The sequence below is a fragment of the Panthera leo genome, chromosome C1, assembly GCF_018350215.1.
Source record: "Panthera leo isolate Ple1 chromosome C1, P.leo_Ple1_pat1.1, whole genome shotgun sequence".
In the NCBI taxonomy this organism is placed as follows: Eukaryota; Metazoa; Chordata; class Mammalia; order Carnivora; family Felidae; genus Panthera; species Panthera leo.
Genome location: NC_056686.1, coordinates 198,468,596 through 198,495,523, shown reverse-complemented (window position 1 = coordinate 198,495,523; position 26,928 = coordinate 198,468,596). Strand labels below are relative to the sequence as shown.

The following is a 26,928-nucleotide window of genomic DNA, read 5'->3' as shown; positions in this document are numbered from 1 at the left end:
ATGGCTAGAAAGTAGAAATGAAGAAAGAAGACTGAGTGAGTAGCGTATTAGCAATGGGTTTGAGAGAAGGTTGAATAAGGAGAAAATGGAATCTTAAATAAAAAGAAATATGCATACAATTGACCCGACTATTCCATTTCTAGGATTCTTTTCCTACAGATATGCTCACACATTTGCAGATTTATGAATGTATAAAGCTATCCATCATTGCAACCATTCTTAATAGCAAAAGAATGAAAACAGCCTAAATGTCCTTCATGGACTGGTTAAATAAATTATACAAATTTACATTTTTTCATAGGTAAACACTATGCAGGCATTAGAAAGACTGATACAGTTCTGTATGGAATATTTGGGATTACTACTAATACTTATTGAGTGAAAAATGCTAAGTTCAAAACTTTGTGTGAAGTATATTATCATTTGAGTTAGAAAAGAACTATAATTTATACATACATATGCATATACTATCTCTCTATGGGTGCCCTGCTGAGGAGAGCTCTATAGAGTTGAAGGAAACTTACTTCTCACTATATATTCTTCAGTACCATTTTAATACATGGTGTGCATATATCACCTATTGAAAAATAAAACTTAAGTTAATAGTAATAAAAATAATGACAAGAGCAAAGACCGAGAAAAAAATCTTAAGTGTATTTGAGAAATGAGTAATACAATTTGATTAGAACGTAGAATAAAGGCAACGAAATAGTAGGAGCTCAAGCATGTGGCTGGAAGACTATGGAGTCTATTGGATACTTGGGTAGAGAGATTATTTGGACTTTTTCAACAAACAAATAATAGTCCAATAAATGTTTTGACCAGAAAGCAACATGGTCAAACGGTGCTTTAGGAGATGTGATTCTGTGGAGGTCATACAGTTTAGAATGGAGGATCAGAGATATTGGAACAGTTAGAAATTCTTGAAGAATTTAGTGAGAAACAGTGAAAGCCTGTGATGGTAATAGAAATAGACAGAACATGATTGATGACTGGGTGTTCCAAGGCATTTCCAGTGTTAGGAGACTGACTACATGCGTAGATTTTGTAATGGGGAAGATTCAAAGAAAACATCACAGTTAGAATCTCTGGGGATATCATTAAAAGAAACAGGGACATTGGGAAGAAGACCTGAATTGATTTGTTGGGTTTTTAAATTTTGTTTGGATTGGTTTGCTTTAGCATACGTTAGGCAAGGTACTGATGTGGGTTTGAGACTGCTTTCAGGGCTGATAACCTTAATATATTGCCTAGATACTAAGTAAGACATTCACAGTAAACAGAACATAGAGGGACATTCATGTCACTGAATATGGTGAAGAGCATTTGTACTAATTTTTAACTTACTTAAGTAGCATAATGCATAACAAATCTGAAGCTTAGTGTGTGATTGCACGCTTTTAGTGAAATGAGAATTCATTAAAACATGTTGAAATTGAGCGGTGCCACTTTAAAATCATTGATGCAAAATCACTGGGTCTTTCTTTTTTTTTTTTTTTAGACTCTTCTTTAGAAAATTTAGTTCGTCTCCTGTAGTGGAGACAATAGACGAAGATGAAGACGTCCGAGCTGAGAGATTAAGAGTGGAAAATGGCGCAAGTGAATTTGACCTGGTCCAGCTCCATCGTCTCACAAAGACCTACCAACTTATCCACAAAAAGATTATAGCTGTAAACAACATCAGCATTGGCATACCCGCTGGGGAGGTGAGGAACTTGCTCTGTTCCTAACTGTCCTTTATATTGGCATGTTAAGTCACAAAAATCTTTAAACTTTCCTATTTTTTTCTAGAAATGTAGAAGTCAACCTCTGAATATCTTGATGGATCCTGTGTATACAATGTACACATATCCTTATGTTACTTACTCTCTAAGTCTTCCCTCTCGTCAGGGAGGATTCGCCACACACCTAGTTCTAAGCCCCTGCCCATGCTACCTACTGTCCTCCCTGGGCTGGACTTTTAGTCAAGAAGCCCGTGCAGGGCGCTGTCTTCAACTTTCAGTTTTTAGCTCCCTGTGAAAGACAGCATGAAGAGATCTGTTGTCAGAAGCGAGATCCTAGGGGTGCCTGGGTGGCTCAGTGGGTTAAGCATCTGACTTGGGTGGTTAAACGTCCAACTTTGGCTCAGGTCATTATCTCACGGTTTGTGGGTTCAGGTGGTTCACTGAGCTCTCTGCTGTCTGTGTGGAGCCTGGAGCCTGCTTCGGATCCTCTGTCTCCTCTCTCGGCCCCTCCTCTGCTCAAGCTCTCTCTCTACCCCTCTCAAAAATAAATATGCATTAGAAAGTTGTTTTTAATAAAAAAAGAAGCAAGGTCCTAGAACTGCATTCATATTTATTCTTGCCATTTTTATAGAAGAAATATTAAGCCAGCTTTGAAAAGAAAGAGAAAATGTGGGCATTTCCCTTAGTTTTTTTGAGGAGAGCTGCAAACCACATGCATCCAATCCATTCAACAGCATAAAGAAATTATTGCTTCAGTGGCTTATTCAGTAGTGATTTTGTGTGAATAATGTGAAACCTATAAATATAATTACTTTGTCAAGTTAGCGTATCTTACTTATGGAATATTTTATCATGTCAGGCAGATAATATAATATGTAAAACAAGTCCTGTGTATATATACAAATGTTCAGATGGTTAAAGGAAAAAAAAGATCTTTGTTGTAAAAGAGAAAGTTTTACCAAATGCCAGAAGAACACTACAATATCCATGAATAATTCCAGGAACTTTTTTTTCTTTGGAATTTATTTCATCCAGGGAAAAAGAGGAAACAGATGTAATAGTAACATGTCTGGTTTGGATTAAGATTTACATCTTTTTTTCCCTCTCCCAAACCAGTGCTTTGGCCTTCTTGGGGTGAATGGAGCAGGAAAGACAACTATCTTCAAGATGCTGACAGGAGACGTAATTCCTTCAAGTGGAAACATCCTGATCAGAAATAAAACTGGGTATGGGAAACCATGGCTTCAACTTATCAAGCACAACATAATTAAAATGAACACTTTGTTATTTTGTAGATATAGTATTACATCCCTAGGGGAGAAACAGCTATTTTGTTCCCTAATTTTTAAAACTATATGTATGTGATATGATGGTGGGGTTATTTTACCTCTTTTTATTAGAATCACAAATCTCCATGACCAAAGTAGAGCTGCCTTCCCAACTTTTGGGGACTAGAAGGGACATACCTTTTGAAACCCCTCCGTATCTTCACTTCTCTCAATGCAGATCTCTGGGTCATGTTGACTCACACAGCTCATTAGTTGGATACTGCCCTCAGGAAGATGCCTTAGACGACCTGGTATCGGTGGAAGAACATTTGTATTTCTACGCAAGGATACATGGAATTCCAGAAAAAGATATTAAGGAAGTGAGTATAAGTGTGAAAAACAAGTTCATTTGAAAACCATTATTGTTTCAGCTCCCCCCGCTGCAACCCCAACTCTCAAGACTAAGTTGACATCTGAAAAACTAGGGCATTTTCCTCCTGTCACTGACAGTTTAGGCAGTCTTAGCTTAATTTTGTACATCATATATACACCTATGAACTCAGCTTCAGAAGCTCCTTGACCTGTGCTTGTTCACTTACCTTTCAAGAACTATTAAGTAAAGGATCACACTTGCCTTAGGCTCTGGCTTGAGCATGGGTTGGTCTGCACATCCTGTAGTGTTTAGATAAGTTTTGAAAAATGCAATTCCCTGCAAACTGCCCACATAAAATAGAATAGCTTCCATTTTGATTTTTTAAATGTGGTCTTGTGCTTCATGGCAATCATTTGCCTTTTTAATGGAATGACTAGCCCTTAGGGCAGTCTCCTCTATTTCTGCAACCCCGAGGACCTGTGGAAATCCTCCTAGGATTCCTCTATTTACCAGAGCTGTTTAACAACAGAAATAGCCTCAGGAACCCATGATTCCTAAGTTAATGTGCTAAAGTTTTGATACTGGGTCAGTTTTAAATAGACACGAAGCCTTTGTGACAACTTGCTCCCCCAGTAAGAAGAAAGACAGAACAGTGAGGACAGTCAATGAGAAACCTGCCTTGTGAAGGGTCATGTTCTGTTTTAGCTCTTTTAAGTTTTATAAAGAAATCCTGCAGAAAGTACAATCTGCAACTGTAAACACACACACATACACAGGGGAAAATCTCATTTGAAAATGAGCCTCTACAGAATCGTTTTCATCTCTTTAAATAATTTTCATTTGTAGGTAGACCTTTAAAAGTAAAAATAGGGCACCTGGGTGGCTCAGTCAGTTAAGCCTCCACTCTGGGTTTCGGGTCAGGTCACGATCTCCCATGGGAGATTATGGGTTGGAGCTTCATGGGTTGGAGCCCTGCATCGGGTTCTGTGCTGGCAGCACGGAGCCTGCTTGGGATTCTCTCTCCCTCCCTCTCTGCCCTCCCCCACTCATGCTATCTGTGTCTCTCTCAAAATAAATAAATAAACTTAAAAAATTAATTAAAAAAAAGTAAAAATAAAATCTATGCTGGTTTAAATGTTTGAATTTTTTTCAGGTATGTATTTCTTCATTATAGAACTTTCTTTCATAAGCATCTTTTCCTCTAACTCCTGTTTTCCACCCACAGACTGTTCATAAACTCCTTAGGAGACTTCACCTGATGCCCTACAAGGACAGGGCTACCTCGCTGTGCAGTTACGGCACAAAAAGAAAATTATCCACCGCACTGGCCTTGATAGGGAAACCTTCCATTTTGCTGCTGGTAAGAGGACTGTTGTGGAAAAGGCTACTACATAATTAGAATCACATGTCCAATAGTATGTGCAGCATGTTCTATCGTTGTTGCCATAAACCTTTGGTGAAGTCTCACAATGTGCTTGTTATTTTGCAAAACACTTTACATACGCTGTCTCCTTAAGGGAATTTATGTCAGCAAAGAGCTGTGGCTCAGTCTGTTTCAGAAGAGACACTTGTCATGGGAACAGGAAGTAGCCAAACCAAATTCAGGATATGCTAATGAGTAAGTAAAGTTACAAAATATGGGAGAATTTGATTACCCATTATTGAAGAAATCTGTTTTGTTAGTAACTCGTCAGGTGAACCAACATATTTTCCAACTTCTACTAAAGAGGAAAGACACATTTTAGGGCAACATGTTGTGCTAAAATTTCATTTCCTCGTGACTTAAAAATACACGTTACCTAGTTTGGGATGAGATTGACAATATGCCTTCCTATTCTGTTTGAATTTTTCGGACACAAGAGATGCACTTCACATTTATAGTTCGGTTAAGAGCTGGAAAATTAAATTCGTCACCTGGAAATACAAAGTTCACGTAGAGGTGATGTGGCATCCTGCTTGCTCTTCGCACCAAACATTGTGGAGGTGTTTATTACCAAGAAATGAACTTGTCCTTATTTTGGAAGCTCCCCTTCATTCAAGGAGCTCCAAACCTCACAAGAGCTTTAACCATATGCAATACGAATTCAGTTACAAATCACCACATTATTCTGGGGATTCAGTCAGACAGAGAACCAAATCGTTTAAACTGCCCAGCGAGAGTGATACACAACCTACCTTTTTATAATACCAGAAGCTTATAGCACATTACCTCCCTGCCAATCGATGCTTATGGTGGAATTTTATTGTCTAAGTGTCTCCTAAGTTGAACAAAACAATCCTTAGGCACCCCTGTGAAATAATAGATGTAAATTACTTTAAAACATTTAAAAGTGCTATGCAAAGGTTATATATTAATGAGCTGAACTGAAATACAGGCTGAGAGAGAAAGCTGTTATATTTTCTTCCATATGCATTGGCCATCTATGCTATCATCTTCAAAAACAGGGGCAATGAGAAGATATCCTTTACTGTTTGCCCAAATCAATATCCATGCCTTTCTTTAGCCTCTACTATAAACACAAGCCTCGGACGATCCTATGTGGATGTTTTCCACTGCAAATTCATATTTTTAATTATTACCTAATCTTGACCTAGAACTTGCTAATTTAATCATCTCTTAGGATCTAGTATTCTTGGTTTAGCTCATTCATTTTTGTACATTTTGCATCTTACGTCTGAACAATTTTTCGAAACATTTATTTTAAATATGACTTATATTTTCTACTTGACAATTTCTACAAATCTTATTTTAATTTCCCTAAAGAGTATTAAATTTCAATTAGTAGCATAGAATTTAAAATCTACCTCAAACATATTAACTGGAAAATCAGGTTGTGTTCTCTGTGCGACACATGCTGTAGTATTCCTTGTGCCACAATTCTGCTATCAGGAGCAAGGTAGCAATCTTGTTGATGTAGCTTCAAATATACATGTGACAATGTAGTATTAAATGCAGAAACTCTGCTTTGTCAGTAATTGAACTGGATTTTTTTTTCCAAAGAAATATGAGACAAGTGTAAAGTAACAGGGTGTCAACTTCGCTGAGGCACTTTTTAAAACAGATTGACAATTTTAAATGGTTAATTTTGAGCTTTCTGACAGCAGCAGAAAGAAACCTATTAAGTACAAAACAAGTTAGTCACAGGACTTCGCAAAGTGATTTCTGTTCTAGGCAAGTGAGACGCAGTGATTCATGTAAAGGACCTCATCAAATATTAATTAATTTGATAAATCTTCCCTGTAACTTTCTATTAAGGATGAGCCGAGCTCTGGGATGGACCCTAAGTCAAAACGGCACCTGTGGAGGATCATTTCAGAAGAAGTGCAGAATAAATGTTCCGTCATCCTCACGTCTCACAGGTAAACTGAGTGGGGGCAGCGCTGAAGCATTTTAGGATGAGAGATGGGAAGAGGTATTCCTATGTAATGTATATTAGTGATGAATTGCCACAACCAAATGAAGTATTTTATGTTTATAGTCACAGGGGCGAGTCAGGCAGGTTTCATGTGAGAATCCAGCTCCTGTGGCCAGTAGGACAATCTTTCTAAAAATAAATTTCTCTCGAATTGAGAGGGACTTATGACTCTCTTAATTTGACTAGGACTCCTTATTGCCTATCACATAAAGTTCAACATCCTCAGCCGTAGTATACAAGGCCTTTTATTGTCTGGCTTCATCTAAATTTCCGGTTTATTTTTATTTTTTTTTTCTCCTATGACACCCTCTCCTCTCAGTCAATCTGAATGACTAGTGGTTCCACATACACTCACTGCCTCCCTTATCACCACACCCTCTCTTTGGCTGTGCTTTCTACCTGAAACTGTCTTTTCACACAATCAAAATTCTTTTTTTTTAATGTTTGTTTATTTATTTTGAGAGAAAGAAAGAGAGAGCACATGCATGAGTGGGAGAGGAGCAGAGGGAGAGGGAGAGAGAGAATCCCAAGTAGACTACATATTGTCAGCTTGGAGCCGGATGCGAGGCTCGATCACACGAACCGTGAGATCATGACCTGAGCTGAAATCAAGAGTCAGATACCCAACTGACTGAGCCACCCGAGCGCCGCCAAAAATACAAATTCTAATCTCCCAGTCCTCCTCCATGAAATAGACCTTTCCAATCAAGGAAATAAAAATGCTGCTGAAGCATTTTATCTGTGCCTTTTTTATAAGGTTAGCCATGTATTAAAGTGATCTCTTCCCTGCAATTCTCATAGTAGGAAAAGTTCTAGATTAGTTTATAATTAAGAGACTTTTTCATATTCTAGCTATGCCCCATACACTATGTGTTCTGAAACCAGTCTTTTCATTACCATTCACTTTTGTAGGAAGTGGAGAGGATCTCTACCGGTTAACACAGTTCTAGAAATGAGAGATTATATAATCAAGTATAGGTTAACTAGTTATAAATAAAAAAGCATAAAAGTCAACTGAATATGGAATATGAAACATCATGAAAAAAGCTCAGGATTATTTTGGAAACATTTCTCAGGAAATGTAGGTCTTGAGCCTAAGCTTAAAAGAGGTTGAAAGAAATGCTGCATTTGATGAGAGGGCATTCCAGGTGAGAGAGATAGCTTGAAGCTGGAGAATAAAGAGTAATAAACCCTATGTGAAGACATTTAATTTATATTTTAAAATGTATTTTGTGTGTCCTTCAAGGGAAAAGACATCTTAAGGAACTAAAATAGTATTTCCAAGGTGCCATAATGAAACAGCTCAGCTTATGCTTATGAGCACTTCTCTGTGCCCAGAATTCTGATGTGATTCTGTCTTTCAGCATGGAAGAATGTGAGGCTCTCTGTACCAGGTTGGCCATTATGGTGAATGGAAGGTTCCAGTGCATTGGATCTTTGCAGCATATAAAGAGCAGGTGAAGAACAATGGCATTGTTTGACATTTGATGTGGGGAAGTACATCTAACAGTGCTGTCCTTACTTTGTAGGATTACTCAGCAGCCTATCCTGTAATGAGTAGTAAAACTGGAAAGAAAAAGTTGATCATCAGTTCACCTTAAAGTTAAATTATCTTACCTAAGGTCTTAAAATTATCTTACTTAGGTCTTAAAAACAACTACGACAAAAATAACTCTCAGAAGGCAGTTTCTAAGAGTTTACTCAAGAAGAAATTAGACCTTCCCAAGTACATGAAGGCATAGATTTTTATCTAACGTGTTCATTTTCCATTTGCACAGGCTTTCAGTAAACTATTTAACATTTTTACTGCATTCAAAACCTTTTAATCAAGAATACACTGGGGTAACATGCATAAATATCATATGACCAAATTAAAATTAAATTAAAATTTTATATTTGCCAGAATGCATATGCACTTACACGTATTCATGTTAATCTCCAAACTTCAGGGTGTTAACTTTATAACTTTATTTGTACAACTTGGTTTTCTTATAAGATAGCATTAACCAAGGTAAGCAAAAAAGGGCAAAAGAGGCCATATACATTGTTCCCAGAGTCTGTTGTGACTTGTTTATAAAGTCTATATTTGGGCAAACAGCTAGCATATTGATTACTCATTTTTAAAACCTCAATAACTTTAATCCTCACTTCTGACACCAAATCTCCAAAGACTTGCCCTTTAAGACCTGTCTGCTTTAAATTAGAAAGTATTTAACCCCAGATATTGACATCAATTGCCAATTCATCCATGTCAAAGAAAGCCAAGATTTTATGTTTTCTTTCTAATGCCGCTTTTGTCCAAGGAGTGTGACTTTGGATAGTGGTAGAACTAAATAAAAAATAATGGCAGTGCACTATTTCCAGTTGCAACATACCCTGAACTTTTATGGCAAAATGACAGTCTTTATATAAGTAAAGGGGCTATCATGGTCAGCTTGGGTCCTGTTTCATTACCTAGAATTCCAGGGGAGCTATTTCAGCGAAATGTAACTCATATCACATTCCACACTTTTTCTTTCTAGGTTTGGAAGAGGATTTACTGTCAAGGTTCACTTGAAGAATACCAAAGTGAGCATGGAGGCCCTCACAAGGTTTATGCAACTGCACTTTCCAAAAACATACTTAAAAGTGAGTAAGAAATTGTCCTACCTCTTAGTCTTGACTGGTTTTGGTAGTCATAATCTCATATGGATGTTTGCCATTTTTAAATTGACTGTGGCTTTACTATTAATACACTTATTAGTTCAAGATACATAAGACACTCTGAAACATATTTACTATGAACAAATAGAATCTTCAAATTAATTATATAATTTTGTAGCTATTTAAAATTAATGTAGTCCTGGGGCAACTGGCTCGCTCATTCTGTGGAGCATGTCACTCTTGATCTCAGGGTTATTACTTCAAGCCCCACATTGGGTGTAGACAGCTTGCATTAACATAAGCGCATACATACATACATAAAATGTAGTCCTTATATGTATATATATCTTCATTTATTTGTTCCTCACGGAGGATTTATGACCATACTATTAGTTTTTAAGTTGTATACACAGAGTTTACTAGTTATATATGTTAAGGGACTGAGGGAAGACAGATATTATATGACCAAGAACATTTCTTCTTAGAAAAAAAAAAATTACAAAGTTCCAGAATGTCACAGCTGGAAAAGATTATCTTCTTTGTTCCTCTCATTTGGAAAATAAGCCCACAATGATTTGAACTGCTTGGAAATCAAGTTCTTAAGTCCCACACTAGTTGAAACATTATTCAATTAATCTCATGTTATATATACATACCCACAGGATGGACAGGCACAGATATATGTGTATGTATCTCACATAGTACATATTTAAATAAATGCACATGACAAAACAGCTATCCTTATAACATCTTTGATGTGTAGGTAGTTTGTACAAGATGTAGTTATAGCCACTGTTTTTAATAGAAATCAGGTGTGTAAAGGTGGAAAGAAATGGTGAAAGATGGGCCAAAATCCAGCTCTCCCTGTGTGACTTCCAGCAAGACATTTAAAGTCTCTGAACCTCATTTTTCTCCTTTGTGAAATAGGCATAATGACATCTACTTCACAAAATTGGTGCGAGAAATAAATGATAAAATGTGCACAAAGCTACTTCATAAACTATAAGGCACCATAGTAATGTGACATGATTGTAGATAGTAAAATAGAGTGCATTTTTTAAAATAATTCTTTATCTCTATAAAATACCTTTGCCTGGACCTCCCAAACCTTGGCTAACTTCTTCAGGAAACAATGGCTTTCACGATTCTTATCAAAGTCTATTTTCAACCATCTAAATTAAAATCAAATTTAAAAATTAAAGGACACTTTGCACAAATCACGTTGGTCATAGTGCTTTTCCTTTTGGTGAATTTCTGAGTTGAAATCTGTGTTTATTCACTGAGTGATGAGATTACATTCACCCTGGTCTGTTCCTTGTGGGGCCAGGGCTACAAAAAGCAAATGCAGTGATCACAAAAGTCTCATTTCTTTCTAAACAGACCATTCTTTATGAGTATGTGGTGGTTTCTAGATCTCTAGAAGGGAAATAGCAAAAGCAACATTTTGGGAATAAAAATAAGTAAGATAGCCTGATTGTGGTAACAGGCGTGATGCATGCACAGGTTAATAAGAGGGGGTAGGCAGTGAGCACAGGAGTGAGAAGAGGAGGGGTTTCCAGTAACATGTCTTGAATACCAGGTGAAATACACAGTCATGATCCATATAGGTTGCAGGGGTAGATTCTTGATCAAATAGTGCTTAGGAAAGATTATCCTAGCTGTTTTGTGCCAGAATGTATGAATGTATGCAGTTTCCAGGCCACAGAAGAGGCTGTAACAGTTGCTTAGATACGGAGTGGGGAACATCAAGTTAATAACATTGATGGTGCAAATAGAGAGGAAAGGTTTACATTTAAGAGTCATTGTAGAGGAAAAATAAAAAGGATATGCTAACTATTAAATATGTAGAAAAGCAAAATGTTAAAGATGCTCCAAGAAAACAAGAATAGATTATAAGTAGATGGTGATACTATGGACTAATGAAGAAATTGAAAAGAATTTCCAGGTGAGTTAAGAAAGAATGTGGCATATTTGAAAGAGATTTTTCATATGCAATGCTTTTGAAATCTAGCATCTTTAGCCAATATAAATTGAAGTTAATCCACAGCCTTTTAGAACAATTCTAACATTATAACAAAACAAAACAAAAAAATTCTAAATGTGATCCCTGAAAAAAGCCTTAATGTGAGCTGAGCATAATCTGACCTCTAATATACCATTTCATAGAGCACCTAGGTGGCTCAGTCGGTTAAGCATCCGACCTTGGCTCAGGTCGTGATCTCACGGTTAATGGGTTCAAGCCCTGTGTTGGACTCTGTGCTGACAGTGTGGAGCCTGGAGCCTGCTTCAGATTCTGTGTCTCCCTCTCTCTCTGCTCCTCCCTGGCTCGCACTCTGTCTCTCAAAAATAAACATTAAAAAAATATTTAAAATGCCATTTCACAGTATTTTTTTCTAGGCAAGACTGTGATGACTTTATAAGTGCATAGGAATGTAGACTACTTTGGAATATTCATTAGGTTTGTAATTTGTTTCCTCTTTGACATTCATAAAACTTTTCATCTCTTTGCAGGTGGTTAGTTTCAAAATACAGCCATCACTTTATACGGTTGCATCATTGTCGATGGAATGCATTTCAGTATTTTCCTTAGCTCTTGGTCAGGTTATGTCTAGTCAACTCAGTATGACCTGACATTGCAGAATAAATTGTTTCCCTCGGTTTCCACAGGATCAGCACCTCAGCATGCTAGAATACCATGTGCCTGTCACGGCAGGAGGAGTGGCAAACATTTTTGATCTGCTAGAAACCAACAAGACTGCTTTAAATATCACAAATTTCTTAGTGAGTCAAACGACCCTGGAAGAGGTAAGCTGGATACCACTATCCAAGTGCATAATGTCACATAGTAATTATTACACATTCTGGTTATTTCTTTTTAATACCATTCAGTTTGTTTTTAATTGAAGCAATATCTAAGCTTACACCTGAAAAACTTAGCTTAATTTATTTCTTTTTTTAAAAATGTTTATCTTTTAGAGAGAAAGAGAGATGGCACGAGTCGGGGAGTGGTAGAGAGAAGGGAACAGAGAATCCCAAGCAGGCGCCGCACCATCAGCACAGAGACCCACATGGGCCTCGATCCCACCACAGTGAGATCATGACCTGAGCCGAAATCTAGAGTCAGATGCTTAACTGACTGAGCCACCCAGGCACCCCAGCTTAATTTAACTCTACCTACTTTTTGGGATGTTCAAAAAAAGTGTGAAAAGCATGAACTATTTTTTAATGGAGAAAAGAAGACGTTTCCTTACTATAAGACACTTATATCCATTAGGTTATATGAATATGTAAAGCAACAAAGTGTTATTTTCACCTATAAAACAAATAGATGTTAACACTTTCCTTACTTTATCCTTGATAAGTTTCTGTCTTTTTCCCCCTTTTCAGTAGGTTTCTTAAATAACATTTCTATTGACTGGCTTCCGGGATTAGCACAGCATAAAGAGAATTTGGTATCAGACCTTTAGATCTGCTAGACTCATGCAACCAAAGTGGTAAATGCAGAATTTTTTGTTTTACTCATATCATCTCTTAATTTCTTTGTATTCAGTAACTAGAGCCTTTGTGGTCATTCTTCACCACCTCTGTATGGTGTTAATTTTGTATAGCTCTACCAAGCTGATATATAGAACAGTTCATTGCATCTACCGTCACAACAGGTCTGAACATTAAGCCTCAGGGGCCTCAGAGTGTTGCATTTTATGGAAAATTTTTTATGGGGCCTTCAGGAAATTATGGCTTTACTGACCCAGAAAATTTGGCCTTTGACTTATAATCAACTACCATGACCATGTCAGACACAAAATATCAACAGTTTCTGGAGGAATCTATGACTAACAGACTTAATGATTTTAAACCAAGTAATAAAAGTCTGCCTGTTAAATAACTGGCTTACTAGGGCACCTGAGTGGCCCAGTCAGTTAAGCGTCTGACTTCAGCTCAGGTCATGATCTCACAGTTCTGAGTTCGAGCCCTGCGTCCAGCTCTGTGCTGACATTTCAGAGCCTGGAGCCTGCTTCAGATTCTGTGTCTCCCTCTCTCTCTCTGCCCCTCTCCCTGCTCACGCTCTGCCTCTCTCAAAAATAAACAAATGTTAAAAAAAAATTAAATAACTGGCTTACTGAACATAAAGTTAATGTGGGCTTTCTTACAAATTTTGTTTTAGTATATTAACCCTTGAAACTAGTGAAATTTCTCTCAACATCATCTCATAAACATTTGATAATGGTTTGGCTTGGGTTCCTGTATTATTCTTGATAGAGATGTTAATGTAGATCATATAAATACAGATATGTGGTTATAGATACTCAACTATAGCTTTAGATTTATATTATGATTATAGTTGTAGATATGGGTTTTATTTTCAAAGCCCAGTTAAATTTGAGTATGTAAAAGGACTACTAGTGAGAGTGTGTATATATGTGTGGACATGTCCCTATACTATCTAGTTTTCTTATTTTCTCTTTCACTCTGTGTGTGTGTGTGTGTGTGTGTGTGCACATTAACCTTATTTCTTCCCTTGGCTTACCAAGCAGTAATGGCTTTATTTCCCTTGAAAAATCAGGTTTTCATCAACTTTGCCAAAGATCAAAAGTCCTATGAAAGTGCTGATGCCAGTAGCCAAGGCTCCACCATAAGTGTTGACTCCCAGGATGACCGGATGGAATCTTAGTACCTCCAGCAAAGCCAATCTCAGCAAGTGGCCTGTGGCTTCCTTTTAAGGAAGAGCCGCCGAAGATATTGCTTCCTCAAACTATCTTCATTTTAAAGTATTATACTGTGTGGAAGGTACAATTGTGTAAGACTAGCAAGTAACTGTAAGTGGAAAGGTGGTTTTTTGGTTTTTGTTTGTGTTTTGTTTTTTTTTTTTAAGGTCAGTGAATGTTGTTGCTACTGAAATGAATTCCGGAACACTCAGTACTGTGAGCATGCTAATGTATGTGTTGGCGATGACTACGCAAGGTGAAACTGCTTGAAGATAAACGTCTTAATTTATTACTTTCAATAAAAAGCTGAAAAAGTGTGGTTATTACTAGGTGAAAAGAATGGAGCAGACGAGTAAGATAGTTTGGGGTGGGTAGAATTGAGAGAAGAAACAAAATAATTTATTTCCAGAAAATAACAGAATGAGAATCATCATTGGATACAGATTAATATTGGCAGTAAGCAGTGGGCACAATGTCTGCAAGGTATGTATGTCATTTTCAGTGCCTATAAATATGTGGGGGTATACTGAACCCCAGAAAAGTGCCTTTCCACAAGAATGCCATAAGAGGGCAGTTTACCCTGGGGGTAAACAGAACTCAGATTTATTCCTGCTGGTCCTTAACAATACTTAAGGCCCTGGGCAGAGGAAGAAGCTACTTGTTCTGCAGGGGAAATGGGTGTGTCAGCTGAACAGCCCCAAATCCTAGAAACTGATAGAAAATTCATGTGCTGCTGGCAGGCAACATTTTTTTAAGCTCTTACGGAAACCCTCATATTGTGGGTCTCTCTGCAGAAAACATTCCTGTGGAGAGAAAATGAATATGGAGATAATTTTCAGCTAATCACCCGGGCTGACCCAGAATCATGCGTATGGCTATATAGGATAGACTTCATAATAATGCCAAATTATATAGCCCTCGGGGAAGGTGTTTTATGTAACAGTTGTGTGTGTGTGTGTGTGTGTGTGTGTGTGTGTGCGTGCGTACACATTTGCCAGCTTTGGCACAATTGTTATCGGTTTCAAAAACCAATAAACTCAAAGTTAAAAAAAAAAAATTCATGAAGCCATTTCATTTGTTAGGGAAGATTCTGGAAGCTAAAAATTGGAGTCATGTGGCCTACAAGGTCCCACATGATCAGTCCATGCTTACCTCTCCACCTTCATCCCTTTCTTTCTCTTCTTCTTCTTTAGGGTATAGCCATGCTGGCCTCTTTTCAGTTTTTCCAATGCACCAAACTCTTTCCCATCTCCAGACCCCCTACTCTAAATTCTCTTCCCTCCTCCTTGTCGCTAGACTATGCTAATAGTCTTCAGAAATGCTATTCTTTCTCAGAGAAGCTTTCCTTTTCTACTTCCTCAGTTTAAATCCAGTCCCTCTGTTTTAATACTGTACTTTATTATACTTCCTACTTTTCTGTCAGAGCATGCATCCTAATTTGTAATATACCCAGACTAAAAATACACGTCTTAACAGATGGCAACAGAATTTCTCTTAGGATAGAAAAACACTGTATTGAGTATAATATATACATAAGCCTTTTGGAGTAGAAGTTGTAACTCTGAGAACATGGATATCTTCAGAAGCCCAAATGACAAAAAAAGGTGGTCAGGCTCCATGAAAGAATAAAAGGATTTGTTTATTGTTCATTGTGTTTGTTATTGTGGTGATGGCAGTTGGTCGGTTAGCTGGTTGGTTGCTTCTGAGCAATGGTAGGAAGGGAAGCAAAGGGCAAAGAAAGGAGTGGAGGAAGGAGAAAGCAGGGAAAGCTGAGTCTTAAAGAGATGAAAGTCCAGTGAGAAGGTGAAGTGATAGAATGGACTTTTAAAACCATGAATATCCAAATAATGTTTTCACATTCATTTGCTGTACAAACCATGCTACATACTCTCCTCATGACTCCTAAATCTTCATTAAAGTCAGCCACACTTACAAAGAGAGGTCTGGTAAAAACAGAATAGGATGGGTTGATGTCCTCTTGGAAAGAAGTGCAGAACAGAATCCAACAATACATTAGAAAAAACATTCACCACTATCAAGTGGGATTTATTGTATAGATGCAGGGGTGGTTCAATATTCACAAATCAATTAACATGATATATCAATAAGAGAAAGGATAAAGATCATATGATAATTTCAATAGATGCAGAAAAAGCATTTGAGAAAGTACAACATCCATTCATGATAAAAGCTCTCAACAAGGTAGGTTTAGAGGCAACATACCTCAACATAATAAAAGCTATGAAAACCCCACAGTGAACATCATCCTCAATGGGGAAAAACTAAGAGCTTTCCTCTGAAAGTCATGAAGAAGTCGAGGATGTCCACTGTCAGCACTTTTATTCAACATAGTACTAGAAGTCCTAGCCACAGCAATCAGGCAGGAAAAAGAAATAAAAGCATGCAAATTGGTAAGGAAGAAGTAAAACTTTCACTATTTGCAGATAACGTGATACTATATACGTAGAAAACCTGACAGACTCCACCCCAAAACTACTAGAACTGATAAATGAATTCAGTAAAGTATATAATACAAAATCAATGTGTAGAAATCTGTTGCATGTCTATCCACTAATAATGAAGCAGTATAAAGAGAAATTAAAACAATCCATTTAAAATTGCACTAAAAATAATAAGATACCTAGGAATAAGCCTAACCAAAGAGAGAAAGACATGTACTCTGAAAACTATAAAACACTATGAAAGAAATTGAAGATAACACAAAAAATGGAAAGATATCCCATGCTCATGGATTGAAAGAACAAATATTGTTAAATAAAATGTCTATACTACCTAAAGCAATCTGCAGATTTAATGCAATCCCTATCATAATACCACCAGCATTTTTCACAGAGCTATAACAAACGATCCTAAAGTTTGTATGGAACCACAAAAGTAACCTTGAATAAATAAGAAAAGCAAAGCTGAAAGCATCACAGTTCTGGACGTCAAGTTATATTACAAAGCTGTACTAATCCAAACAGTATGTTACTGTCACAGAAATAGACACATAGATTAATAGAACATAGAAAACGCAGAAATAAACCAATAATTACATGGTTAATTAATCTTTGATAGAGAAAGAAAGAATAATGGGGAAAAGACAGTCTCTTCAGCAAATGGTGTTGGGGAAAGTGGTCAGCTACATGCAAAAGAATGAAACTGGACTTCTTTCTTACACCATACGCAAAAATAAACTCAAAATGGATTAAAGACCTAACTGTGATACCTGAAACCATAAAAATCCTAGAAAAAATGAACTACTGGGACCTCATCAAGAGAAAAATTTTCTGCATAGTGAGAAAACAATCAGTAAAACTAAAAGGCCACCAACGGAATGGGAGAAGATATTTGCAACTGACATATCAAATAAAGGGTTAGTATCTAAAATCTATAAAGAAATAATCAAAATGAACACCCAAAAAACAAATAATCCAGTGAAGAAATAGGCAAAAGACATGAATAGACACTTTTCCGAAGAAGACATCCAGATGGCTAACAAACACATGAAAAAATGCCCAACATCAAAACCACAATGAGATATCACCTCACACCTGTCAGAATGGCTAAAATTAACAGCTCAGGCAACAAAAGATGTTGGCAAGGATGAGGAGAAAGAGGATCTCTTTTGCACTGCTGGGGGGAATGCAAACTGGTGCAGCCACTCTGGAGAACAATATGGAGGTTCCTCAAAAGGTTAAAAATAGAACTAACCTATGAGCCAGAAATTGCATTACTAGGTATTTATCCAAGGGATACAGATGTGCTGTTTTGAAGGGGCACATGCATCCCAATGTTTATTGCAGTGCTATCAACAATAATCAAAGTATGGAAAGAGCCCAAATGTCCATTGGCAGATGAATGGATAAAGAAGATGTGGTATATGTATATATGCCGTGGAGTATTACTCGGCAATCAAAAAGGATGAAATCTTGCCATTTGCAACAACGTGGATGGAACTAGAGGGAATTATGCTAAATGAAATTGGTCAGAGAAAGACAAATATCATATGACTTCACTCATATGTGGAAATGAAGATACAAAACAGATGAATATAAGGAAAGGGAAGCAAAAATGATATACAAAACAGGAGGAGGACACAACACAAGAGATTCTTAAATATAGAACAAACTGAGGGTTTCTGGAGGGATTGTGGGTGGGGGGATGGACTAAATGGGAAAGAGGCATTAAGGAAGACAGTTGGGATGAGCACTGAGTGTTATATATAGGGGATGAATCACTGGAATCTACTCCTGAAGTCATTATTGCACTATATGCTAACTAAATTGGATATAAATTAAAAAATAAAATAAATACAAATATTTTTTTAAATCCTAGAAGAGAGCAGAGGCAGTAATGTCTCTGACATCAACTATAGCAACATTTTTCTAAATATGTCTCCTAAGGCAAGGAAATAAAAGCAAAAATAAACTCTTGGGACTACATAAAAATAAAAAGCTTCTGCACAGTGAAGGAAACACTCTATGGAGAGAGTTCAAATGTCTATTGACTTGTGAAGAGATAAAGAAGATGTGGTGTGTGTGTGTGTGTATATATATATATATATATATATATATATATATAATGGAATATTACTCAGCCATCAAAAAAAGAAATCTTGCCATTTGCAACAATGTGGATGGAGCTAGAATGTATTATGCTAAGTGAAATAAGTCAATCAGAGAATGACAAATATAAGATTTCACTCATGTGGAAACAAAACATGAACATAGAGGGATGGGGGAAAGAGAAGAAAGGGAAACAAACCACAAGAGACTCTTAATGATAGAGAACAGAGGGTTGATGGAAGGAGGTGGGTGGGAGATGGGTTAGATGGGTGATGGGTACTAAGGGGTGTACTTTTGTAATGAATACTGGGTATTATATGTAAGTGATGGATCACTCAATTCTCCTGAAACCAATTTTGCACTGTATGTTAACTAAAATATTTAAAAAGTAAAAAATAAAAAAATAAAAATAAAAAGCTTCTATACAGTGAAGGAAACAAAACTAAAAAGCAGCCTACTGAATGGGAGATCTGCACATGACATATACAATAAAGGGTTAGTATCCAAAATATATAAAGAACTTACACAACTCAACACTAAAAATAACACAAATAATCCATTAAAAATGAACAGAAGAGAGATGCCTAGGTTGCTCAGTTAAGTGTCCAACTCTTGATTTTGGATCAGATATGATTTTGTGGCTCATGAGTTTGAACCCCACGTCGGGTTCTGTGCTGACAGTGCAGAGCCTGCTTGTGATTCTCTGTCTCCTCCTTCCCTCTTTTCTCGCTCTCTCTCTCTCTCTCCCTCCCTCTCTCTCTCTCTCTCTGTCATACACACAGAATAAATAAACTTTAAAAAATATGAGCAGAGACATGAACAGACATTTCTTCAAAGAAGACATCAAGATGGCCAACAGACACATGAAAAGATGCTCAACATCACTCATCATCAGAGAAGTGTATATCAAAACCACAATGAGCTATCACCTCACACCTGTCAGAATGGCTAAAATCAAAATTTCAACAAACAACAAGGGTTGACAAGGATGCAGAGACAAAGGAACCCTCATGCAGTGTTGGTGGGAATGCAAACTGGTGTACCTACTACAGAAAACAGTGTGGAGGTTCCTCAAAACATTAAACTACCCTATTAACCAGTAATCACAGTACTGGGTATCTACCAAAGATATATACATATATACAAAAACACTAATTCAAAGGGATATATGCATCCCTATGTTTATAGCAGCGTTACTTACAATAGCCAAACTATGGAAGCAGCCCAAGTGTCCATCAATAGATGAATGAATAAAGAAGATGTGGTATATATGTGCAATGGAGTATTATTCGGCCATAAAAAAAGAATGAACTCCTGCCATTTGCAAAGACATGGGTAGATCTAGAGAGTATAATGCTAAGTGAAAAAAGAGAAACTCAAATACCATATGATTTCAATCATATGTGGAATTTAAGAAACAAACGAGCAAAGGTAAAAAGAGACAAGACAAACCAAGAAACAGACTCTTAACTATAGAGACCAAACTGATGGTTACCAGGGAGGATGGGTGAAATAGGTGAGAGAGATTGAGAAATGCACTTGTGATGAGCACTGGGTGTTGTATGGAAGTGTTGAATCACTGTATTGTACACCTGAAACTAATATAACCCTGCATGTTAATTATATTGGAATTAAAATAAAATTAAAAAAGAAGCAGCAGCAGCAGCCCAAAACAGTGACTGCTTCACCACAGAGAAGCTTAAAGACAGAGGAGACCATGAGACAGAGACCTGGATATGCAGAGTAGAGCTTCTGACCCCACAGGTAATGGCTCTGGGGGATTCTAGCCAATCTTATCTATCTCTCCATAGTCAGGGGAGCCCCAACTGGCCTCTAGACTGCAGTAGTTACACTTTTATTTAAATATTCATTCAGTATTTTTCCCCCTCACTAGACATGAAGCTCTGTAAGGACAGAAAATCTATTTTGACTTTCTAACTTTCCCACCAGTATCTACATGCACACAATGAATATTTGTGGCACTCAACAAATATTTGTTGGTTAAACGGATGAATAAATAAATGAATGAGAAACAAAAGAGAAGCTGGCATGGTTGGTATAAAACCAAAGCATCCTTATTCAGTATAAATCTCTGAAATGCAGTGAAGTTTCCCAAGGAGTATTTTATTCATGGAGAAGAAAAAGGAAAGATGATGCTTTATTCCACACTACAGATATTACAGTGAATCCACTAGTGTGGGAGGAATTTGTTACCTTCTTGGAAATCAGAATTCTAATGCTTTGCCATTGTACATTTCTGTCCATTATTTCTTTGTCTTTTTGTCTGTAAGGATGTATTACATAAGAGTTTCGTGGCATTTTTGCATATAAGTAAGGAACATACATGAAAAAGTGTTTGAACCCACATGCCTTTGGATTTTTCTGCAATAGAGAAAATGTTTTGAGAATTCCCAGACTGCCTACACTCTGGATAACATAAACAGAATCCGCTTTTTTTTTTTTTTCATTTTTAACGTTTATTTATTTTTGAGACAGAGAGAGACAGAGCATGAACAGGGGAGGGGCAGAGAGAGAGGGAGACACAGAATCTGAAACAGGCTCCAGGCTCTGAGCAGTCAGCACAGAGCCCGACGCGGGGCTCGAACTCACAGACCGTGAGATCATGACCTGAGCCGAAGTTGGACGCTTAACCAACCGAGCCACCCAGGCGCCCCTGGAATCCGCTTTTTTATGTGAGTTACTTGCATTACTTCTGAGGATTGTGGCAATCTTCACTTCACCTATAAAACCTGGTTCTTAGAACATTAAAACATTTGGTGCAAAATCAGAAGAATAGAAAAATGATATGTACAACTACTTTCTCCAATGATACTCTCTGTCTGAATGATGGATCTGTTCTTCTTAGGTATGATAATCCCCTACTGGAACAACAGGTGCCCTCCTGGGCGAGGGTGACAGAGCAGGTTTGCATTCTCTTACCCCCACCTTGGGAGCCTGCTTGCTTCATTAATGTAGGTTTCTCAATGAAGTTTTTAAATATAGCAATAGCAAGCTAAAAGGGAATGATTTCCTTTGACATTATTTGCTATGAAGTTAATCCCATCCCTCCCTTGCTTATAAACCCATACTGGTTTTCCATACTCTGTAAAATGAAATGCAGACTCTTTAACCGATCCTCAAAGTATTTCATCATCCAGCCCCAAATGCTTCCAACTGCTTTTCTCCATGTAATCTGTGTTTGAATGAATTTCTTGTATTTCCTATTATAGGAAAATAGACTATTTCTATAATCTAGAGTTAGACTTTTTCTTGGTTCTATGCCACTTTGCTCACACTACTGCTCTTTCTTCTTGAAAGACCTCTTCCCTGTCCCCACTTAGCTTTTATCTAGAAAATTCTCTTCATCTTAGTTACCACCATTCTCTTGTGTTTTCTTTTTAAAGAAACCTGCCCAGAGAGGCTCAGGCCGAGTTCACTGTTCTGTCCTCTGCTACAGAAGCATTTTGTGTAGAGCTCTGCAGGAATCAGTCCCATGGTACATTCCTCTTCCTACCTCACTCTACGTTCCTTAGGAGTGGTGACCTCTTTTCCTTTATCCTTGTATTGCCCACATCCAGCACAATATCCACATACTGTTGCTTGATGAATCTCTGAAAGACCAAAGTGTCCATTTCATTTTAGAAATATTTTCATAGTTTTTCTTTTAACTTTTTGCAACTATGTTTGTTTTCAGTTTTCAAAGAGTAGCTATGAAAATTTAAAGTTAACTGCTGGGGAAAATATGCAGATGGCCAATATTTTAAATTAAAATGTTGATTCTACATAAAGCACACTTCATTAAAATGCCAAGCATTGGACATACTATTATTTTATTAACAGCATTGCTTAAATATGGCATTTGTCCAATGATACTAAAATAAAAATACTGTTTAAAATCAAATACTTTCAGGGCACCTGGGTTGTTCAGTTGGTTAAGCGTCTGACCTCGGCTCAGGTCATGATCTCATGGTTCATGACTTTGAGCCCCATGTCGGGCTCTATGCTGACAGCTCAGAGCCTAGAGCCTGCTTCAGATCCCGTGTCTCCCTCTTTCTCTCTGCTCTTCCCCCACTTTCTCTCTCTCTCTCAAAAAAAATAAACATTAAGAAAAATTAAAATCAAATACTTTCACCCAGATAGAGTGATGCTTAATCACCCTTGTTGCAAAGTGAAAAAACTAATCTAGGTTATATAGTTAAAATAACAGCAGCTACCACTTACTGACAATTGTTATGTGTGAAATACTGGGTCAATGGTGCCATATTTATTATATTCTTATTTAATTCTTACAGCATACTTTCAACTTACTAGCCCCTTTTTATTGACAAGGACACTGGAGGTTGGTAAAAGGTCACTATCTAGCCCAGAATCATACAGGAACAAATCTGACTCCAGGAATTGTATTCTGACAGGACAAATACATAAATACAGAAAAAAGAAAAAGAAAGAAAGAAAGAAAGAAAGAAAGAAAGAAAGAAAGAAAGAAAGAAAAAAAAAGAAAAAGAAAAAGGAAGGATTGAATATGTTGATTTAGATAACATAAGTTCACTAATAGTTTAAGCCTATGCTGTATTTATATCTGTGTTGACCTGGTAAGTTGACCTGGTGGCCCTAATTCCTGATCCCTTGACTAATGCCACAAAGATCTCTGGCATGAATGAGAAGACTCTGTTCCTGACCATCCTCTTCCCCCCAGGAACCCTTCAGAAAAACTCTAACCTTCAATTCGGCCTCTTCTGAAATTCCTCAAGAAATCCAACCCTATAAACTAGACATACAAAGATTTACTAATCATTTACATTTATTTTAACTTAAAAGAGTTTGCTTAGTACTTACTGGGATTTTGCTGTTGTTTTCAATATAGCAGATAATTTTGTTATTTTATTTATTTGATTAATTTTCCCATCTTATGTCTATTTTTCATTTTTATGTTTTATTATTCCATTAAAATGGGAACAGAATCACCCAGTATAAGGAAGCCAGCACTATAATATGGTATGTAGGCTGTAAACAAGTTATGTCCAAATTGGCTGTTTTGACACCACAAAACAGATTTTCAATTTTTGCTACCTGGGGTCCATTGAGAAGTCTCTAGTAAAAGAAGAAAGCCTCTCAACTAAACTACTGCTCTTGGTAACTCAGTAAAAGTTACTGACCAAACTCCTCAAAGACAAACACCAATAACCAGCCCAAAAGAAATATTTAGGATTTCCAGATTTTTCCTTTCCTTTGAAACAATTCAGTCACTGAATGAAGATGCTTGTTAATTAAATATTATCAGACTAAAAAACTGGAAGCAAGATGCCCCAACCAATGCACGTGATAGTTCAAGAATGAAATAAATGGGGGTGCCTGGGTGGCTCAGTCAGTGAAGCATCTGACTCGATTTCAGCTCAGGTCATGATCTCACAGTTTGTGAATTCGAGCCCCACTTGAGCTCTGCGTTGACAGCATGGACCCTGCTTGGGATTCTCTCTCCCCTCTCTCTCTTCCCCTCTATATCTGTCTCAAAATAAATAAATAAACATTAAAAAAAAAGAATGAAATAAATGGAAGCTCCTACCAAAGGAAACCCTCAGATACAACTCCAGAAAAATTCTATAAATTTCTGTCAGATTCTTTAGAGAAAGGCGCAAATATTAGCTAAGCTAGAAAACTTTCTTTATTACACTAACCTGCTTTAAGAACTTATCTGATCCTTTTTTAGGTAAAGCTTCAGAAGTATTCTCCCATTATGGAGGTCTTCTCAAAACCCTTCCTTGATAAAGAAATTAAAGTATGGATCGTCTTATTAAATAATTTCTCTTTATTAAAAAGGGAGCTTATAACCTTTCCTAACAAGTATGACCTGTCTAGAGTTTCAAGATTCCTCCATGAATAGGGATTCTGTAACATGACCTACATGTGTAAAGTATATTATCTATTGAGTACAGAGAGTTGAGCACTTTTTATTAGTAGTAGTATTCTTTTGCAAATCTGACCAAGGAGAGAAAATAGGCTGTCATAGTATAGTGGACCTTCTAAAACGGCCCCCGATTTATCCTCACTTTCTGTTCTCATGTTATTGAGAGATCAATTCTCTTACTTGAGTGTGGGTAGAACCCATGACTTGCTTCTGGCTAACAGAATATGGCAAAGGTGATTACGTCACACAAGACTGTAACATCTGTCTTGCTAGGAGCCTCTCTCTCTTGCCGACTTTGATGAAGTAAGAGGCCAGGTCAAGGCCCACTTGGCAAGGCAGTGCAGGCAGTCTCTGGCCAACAACTGACAAAGAACTGAAAATGGCCTCCAGCTGACAGCTAGCAACAAACTGAGACCTTCAGTTCCACAATCTGGAAGGATACAAATGCTGCTAACAATCGCCTGAGTTTGGAAACAGATTCTTCTCCAGTTAAGCATGCAGATGAAAAATAGCCCTGGTCAACACTGATTGCAGCCTTGTTAACATTCTTTCTTCAAATAATCCTTCCCAAAGTTACTTATTATTCATTACTCACTTAAGTATGCGATTACCAATCCTATCCTACCAATCCTGGTCTTCAAGATGATTTTTCTTCCTGTCTCTCTGCTTAAGATGTTAACTCTTTGATTGACTTTTGTCTACATCTAAGCCATTGTTATAAGTTACAGAAAGTCTTCCTTTGGATTTATCCATATTTTTATCAGCCACTGATGGACTAATCTCAATTTAACAATAGCTAACAGTTATATTACAAAGTATATAATTTCATTTTTTACAGAACAAACTTATATGTATAAAAATAACCTGACCTCACAGCACCCCCATAAAGTGTTATTACCCCAGATGAAGAAGGAGGACCAGAGTGATTAAATAACTCACTTAAAGCAACAAACACATGTATTAAATTCTAGTAATGAGGTATATTTTTTTGTCTGCATTAAATTCTTTCCTAGTCTCTCTCTTCTGGTTTCTGTGGTTTTCTTGCTCCTATTCAAGGTTATCTCCATGAGGCTGACAGTATGGGTGGGGGGTCCATACTATCCCAGCAACAAGGTTGGGCATATGACCCAGAGTGGCCAGAATATCTTATTTTTCTCTACCACTTTGATTAGTTTAGAGATTAACACAGGATGCCAGTGAAGTCAGTCAATCATTCTGAAATTAATATTTAAATTTTGTAGGGAGAGATATTGCCTTTTCCTCAGATTGCTAAACTAGATAGAGAAGAGCATAGGGCTCCCAGTTCCCATCTTATCGATAACATAGAAAGAGTTTGCATACTTAATGAAGTCAAGCAGAAACAAGCAGAACTGACAAATGGAATAATGGACCATGTCCTGTTGACATTTAGCCACAGAATCCAGCCTAGGCTGAAGGACTATGCTGGCAGCTATGGAGGACACACTGTAGGGAGGCAAAGCAGAAGTCAGTGCAATCTAGGAAAATAGTTGAGCAAAATAAGGCAGTAGTTGCAGAGATGGTAAGAAATGGTCAGATTCTGGATATATTTTGAAGGCAAGGCTGACAGGACTTGCTGCCAGATTAATGAGGAATGTGTAAGAAAAAAGGGAGTCAAGGATGAATTCAAGGGTTTTGACCTGAGCAACTGGATAAAAGGAATTGCCACCTATTGGAGAATGGGGAAACTGGAGAGGCAAAGGCAGGTCAAGGAGGGAAATGTACCTTAACTGGGGTTAAGGTACATTAAGTTTGAGGTGGTTATTAGACATTCTAAAGGAAATGTTGAGTGAGCTAATCTATATATCTGCAGTTCAGGAAAAGGTCCATACTGTACCAAATGAGGGGAATCATTGGTATATAGATGGAAAGTCAAGCCACTAGTCTGGATGTGAGTATTCAGGGAGATGAGTGTGCCCAAAGCAGAAAAACAATCTAAAGGGAGCATCCTGGGGCATTACACTATTTTTGAGGGACAGAAGGAACATCCAGAAATAATTTGTACATGCAAGTTAAAGTGTTTCTTAAGAGCAGGGAGTGACTGACCTTGTCTAGGCAGCTGCTAGGTAGATTAAAATAAAAACTGAAAATTGGCCATTGGATTTGACATATTCATGGGTGACCTGTGGAATGATAGGTAAGAAAGCCTCAGGAATGAATGCAATAAAAAATAGGAGGGAAAGTGGAGACGAAGTAAATAGTTAAATTTTTCAAGACAGTAATGGAAAGGGGAGCAGAGAAATAAGTGGTAGTTGAAGGGAAATTACCAGTTTATTATCAGTAGAGAGATCTCACATATTCTTATTG

General features: G+C 37.3%; 1 protein-coding gene across 1 annotated transcript in view; it reads left to right on the top strand.

The window, feature by feature from the left end:
* Positions 1-15,707, top strand: part of ABCA12 (ATP binding cassette subfamily A member 12) — a 163,525-nt gene extending 147,818 nt beyond the window's left edge. The window contains exons 45-53 of the mRNA XM_042948706.1: positions 1,502-1,706; positions 2,841-2,950; positions 3,231-3,372; positions 4,591-4,725; positions 6,622-6,725; positions 8,146-8,238; positions 9,304-9,409; positions 12,092-12,229; positions 13,989-15,707. Coding sequence (XP_042804640.1) covers positions 1,502-1,706; positions 2,841-2,950; positions 3,231-3,372; positions 4,591-4,725; positions 6,622-6,725; positions 8,146-8,238; positions 9,304-9,409; positions 12,092-12,229; positions 13,989-14,096 — 1,141 coding nt within the window. The 3' untranslated portion in view covers positions 14,097-15,707. The remainder of the gene's footprint in view (positions 1-1,501; positions 1,707-2,840; positions 2,951-3,230; positions 3,373-4,590; positions 4,726-6,621; positions 6,726-8,145; positions 8,239-9,303; positions 9,410-12,091; positions 12,230-13,988) is intronic.
* The last annotated feature ends 11,221 nt before the right edge of the window (positions 15,708-26,928 follow it).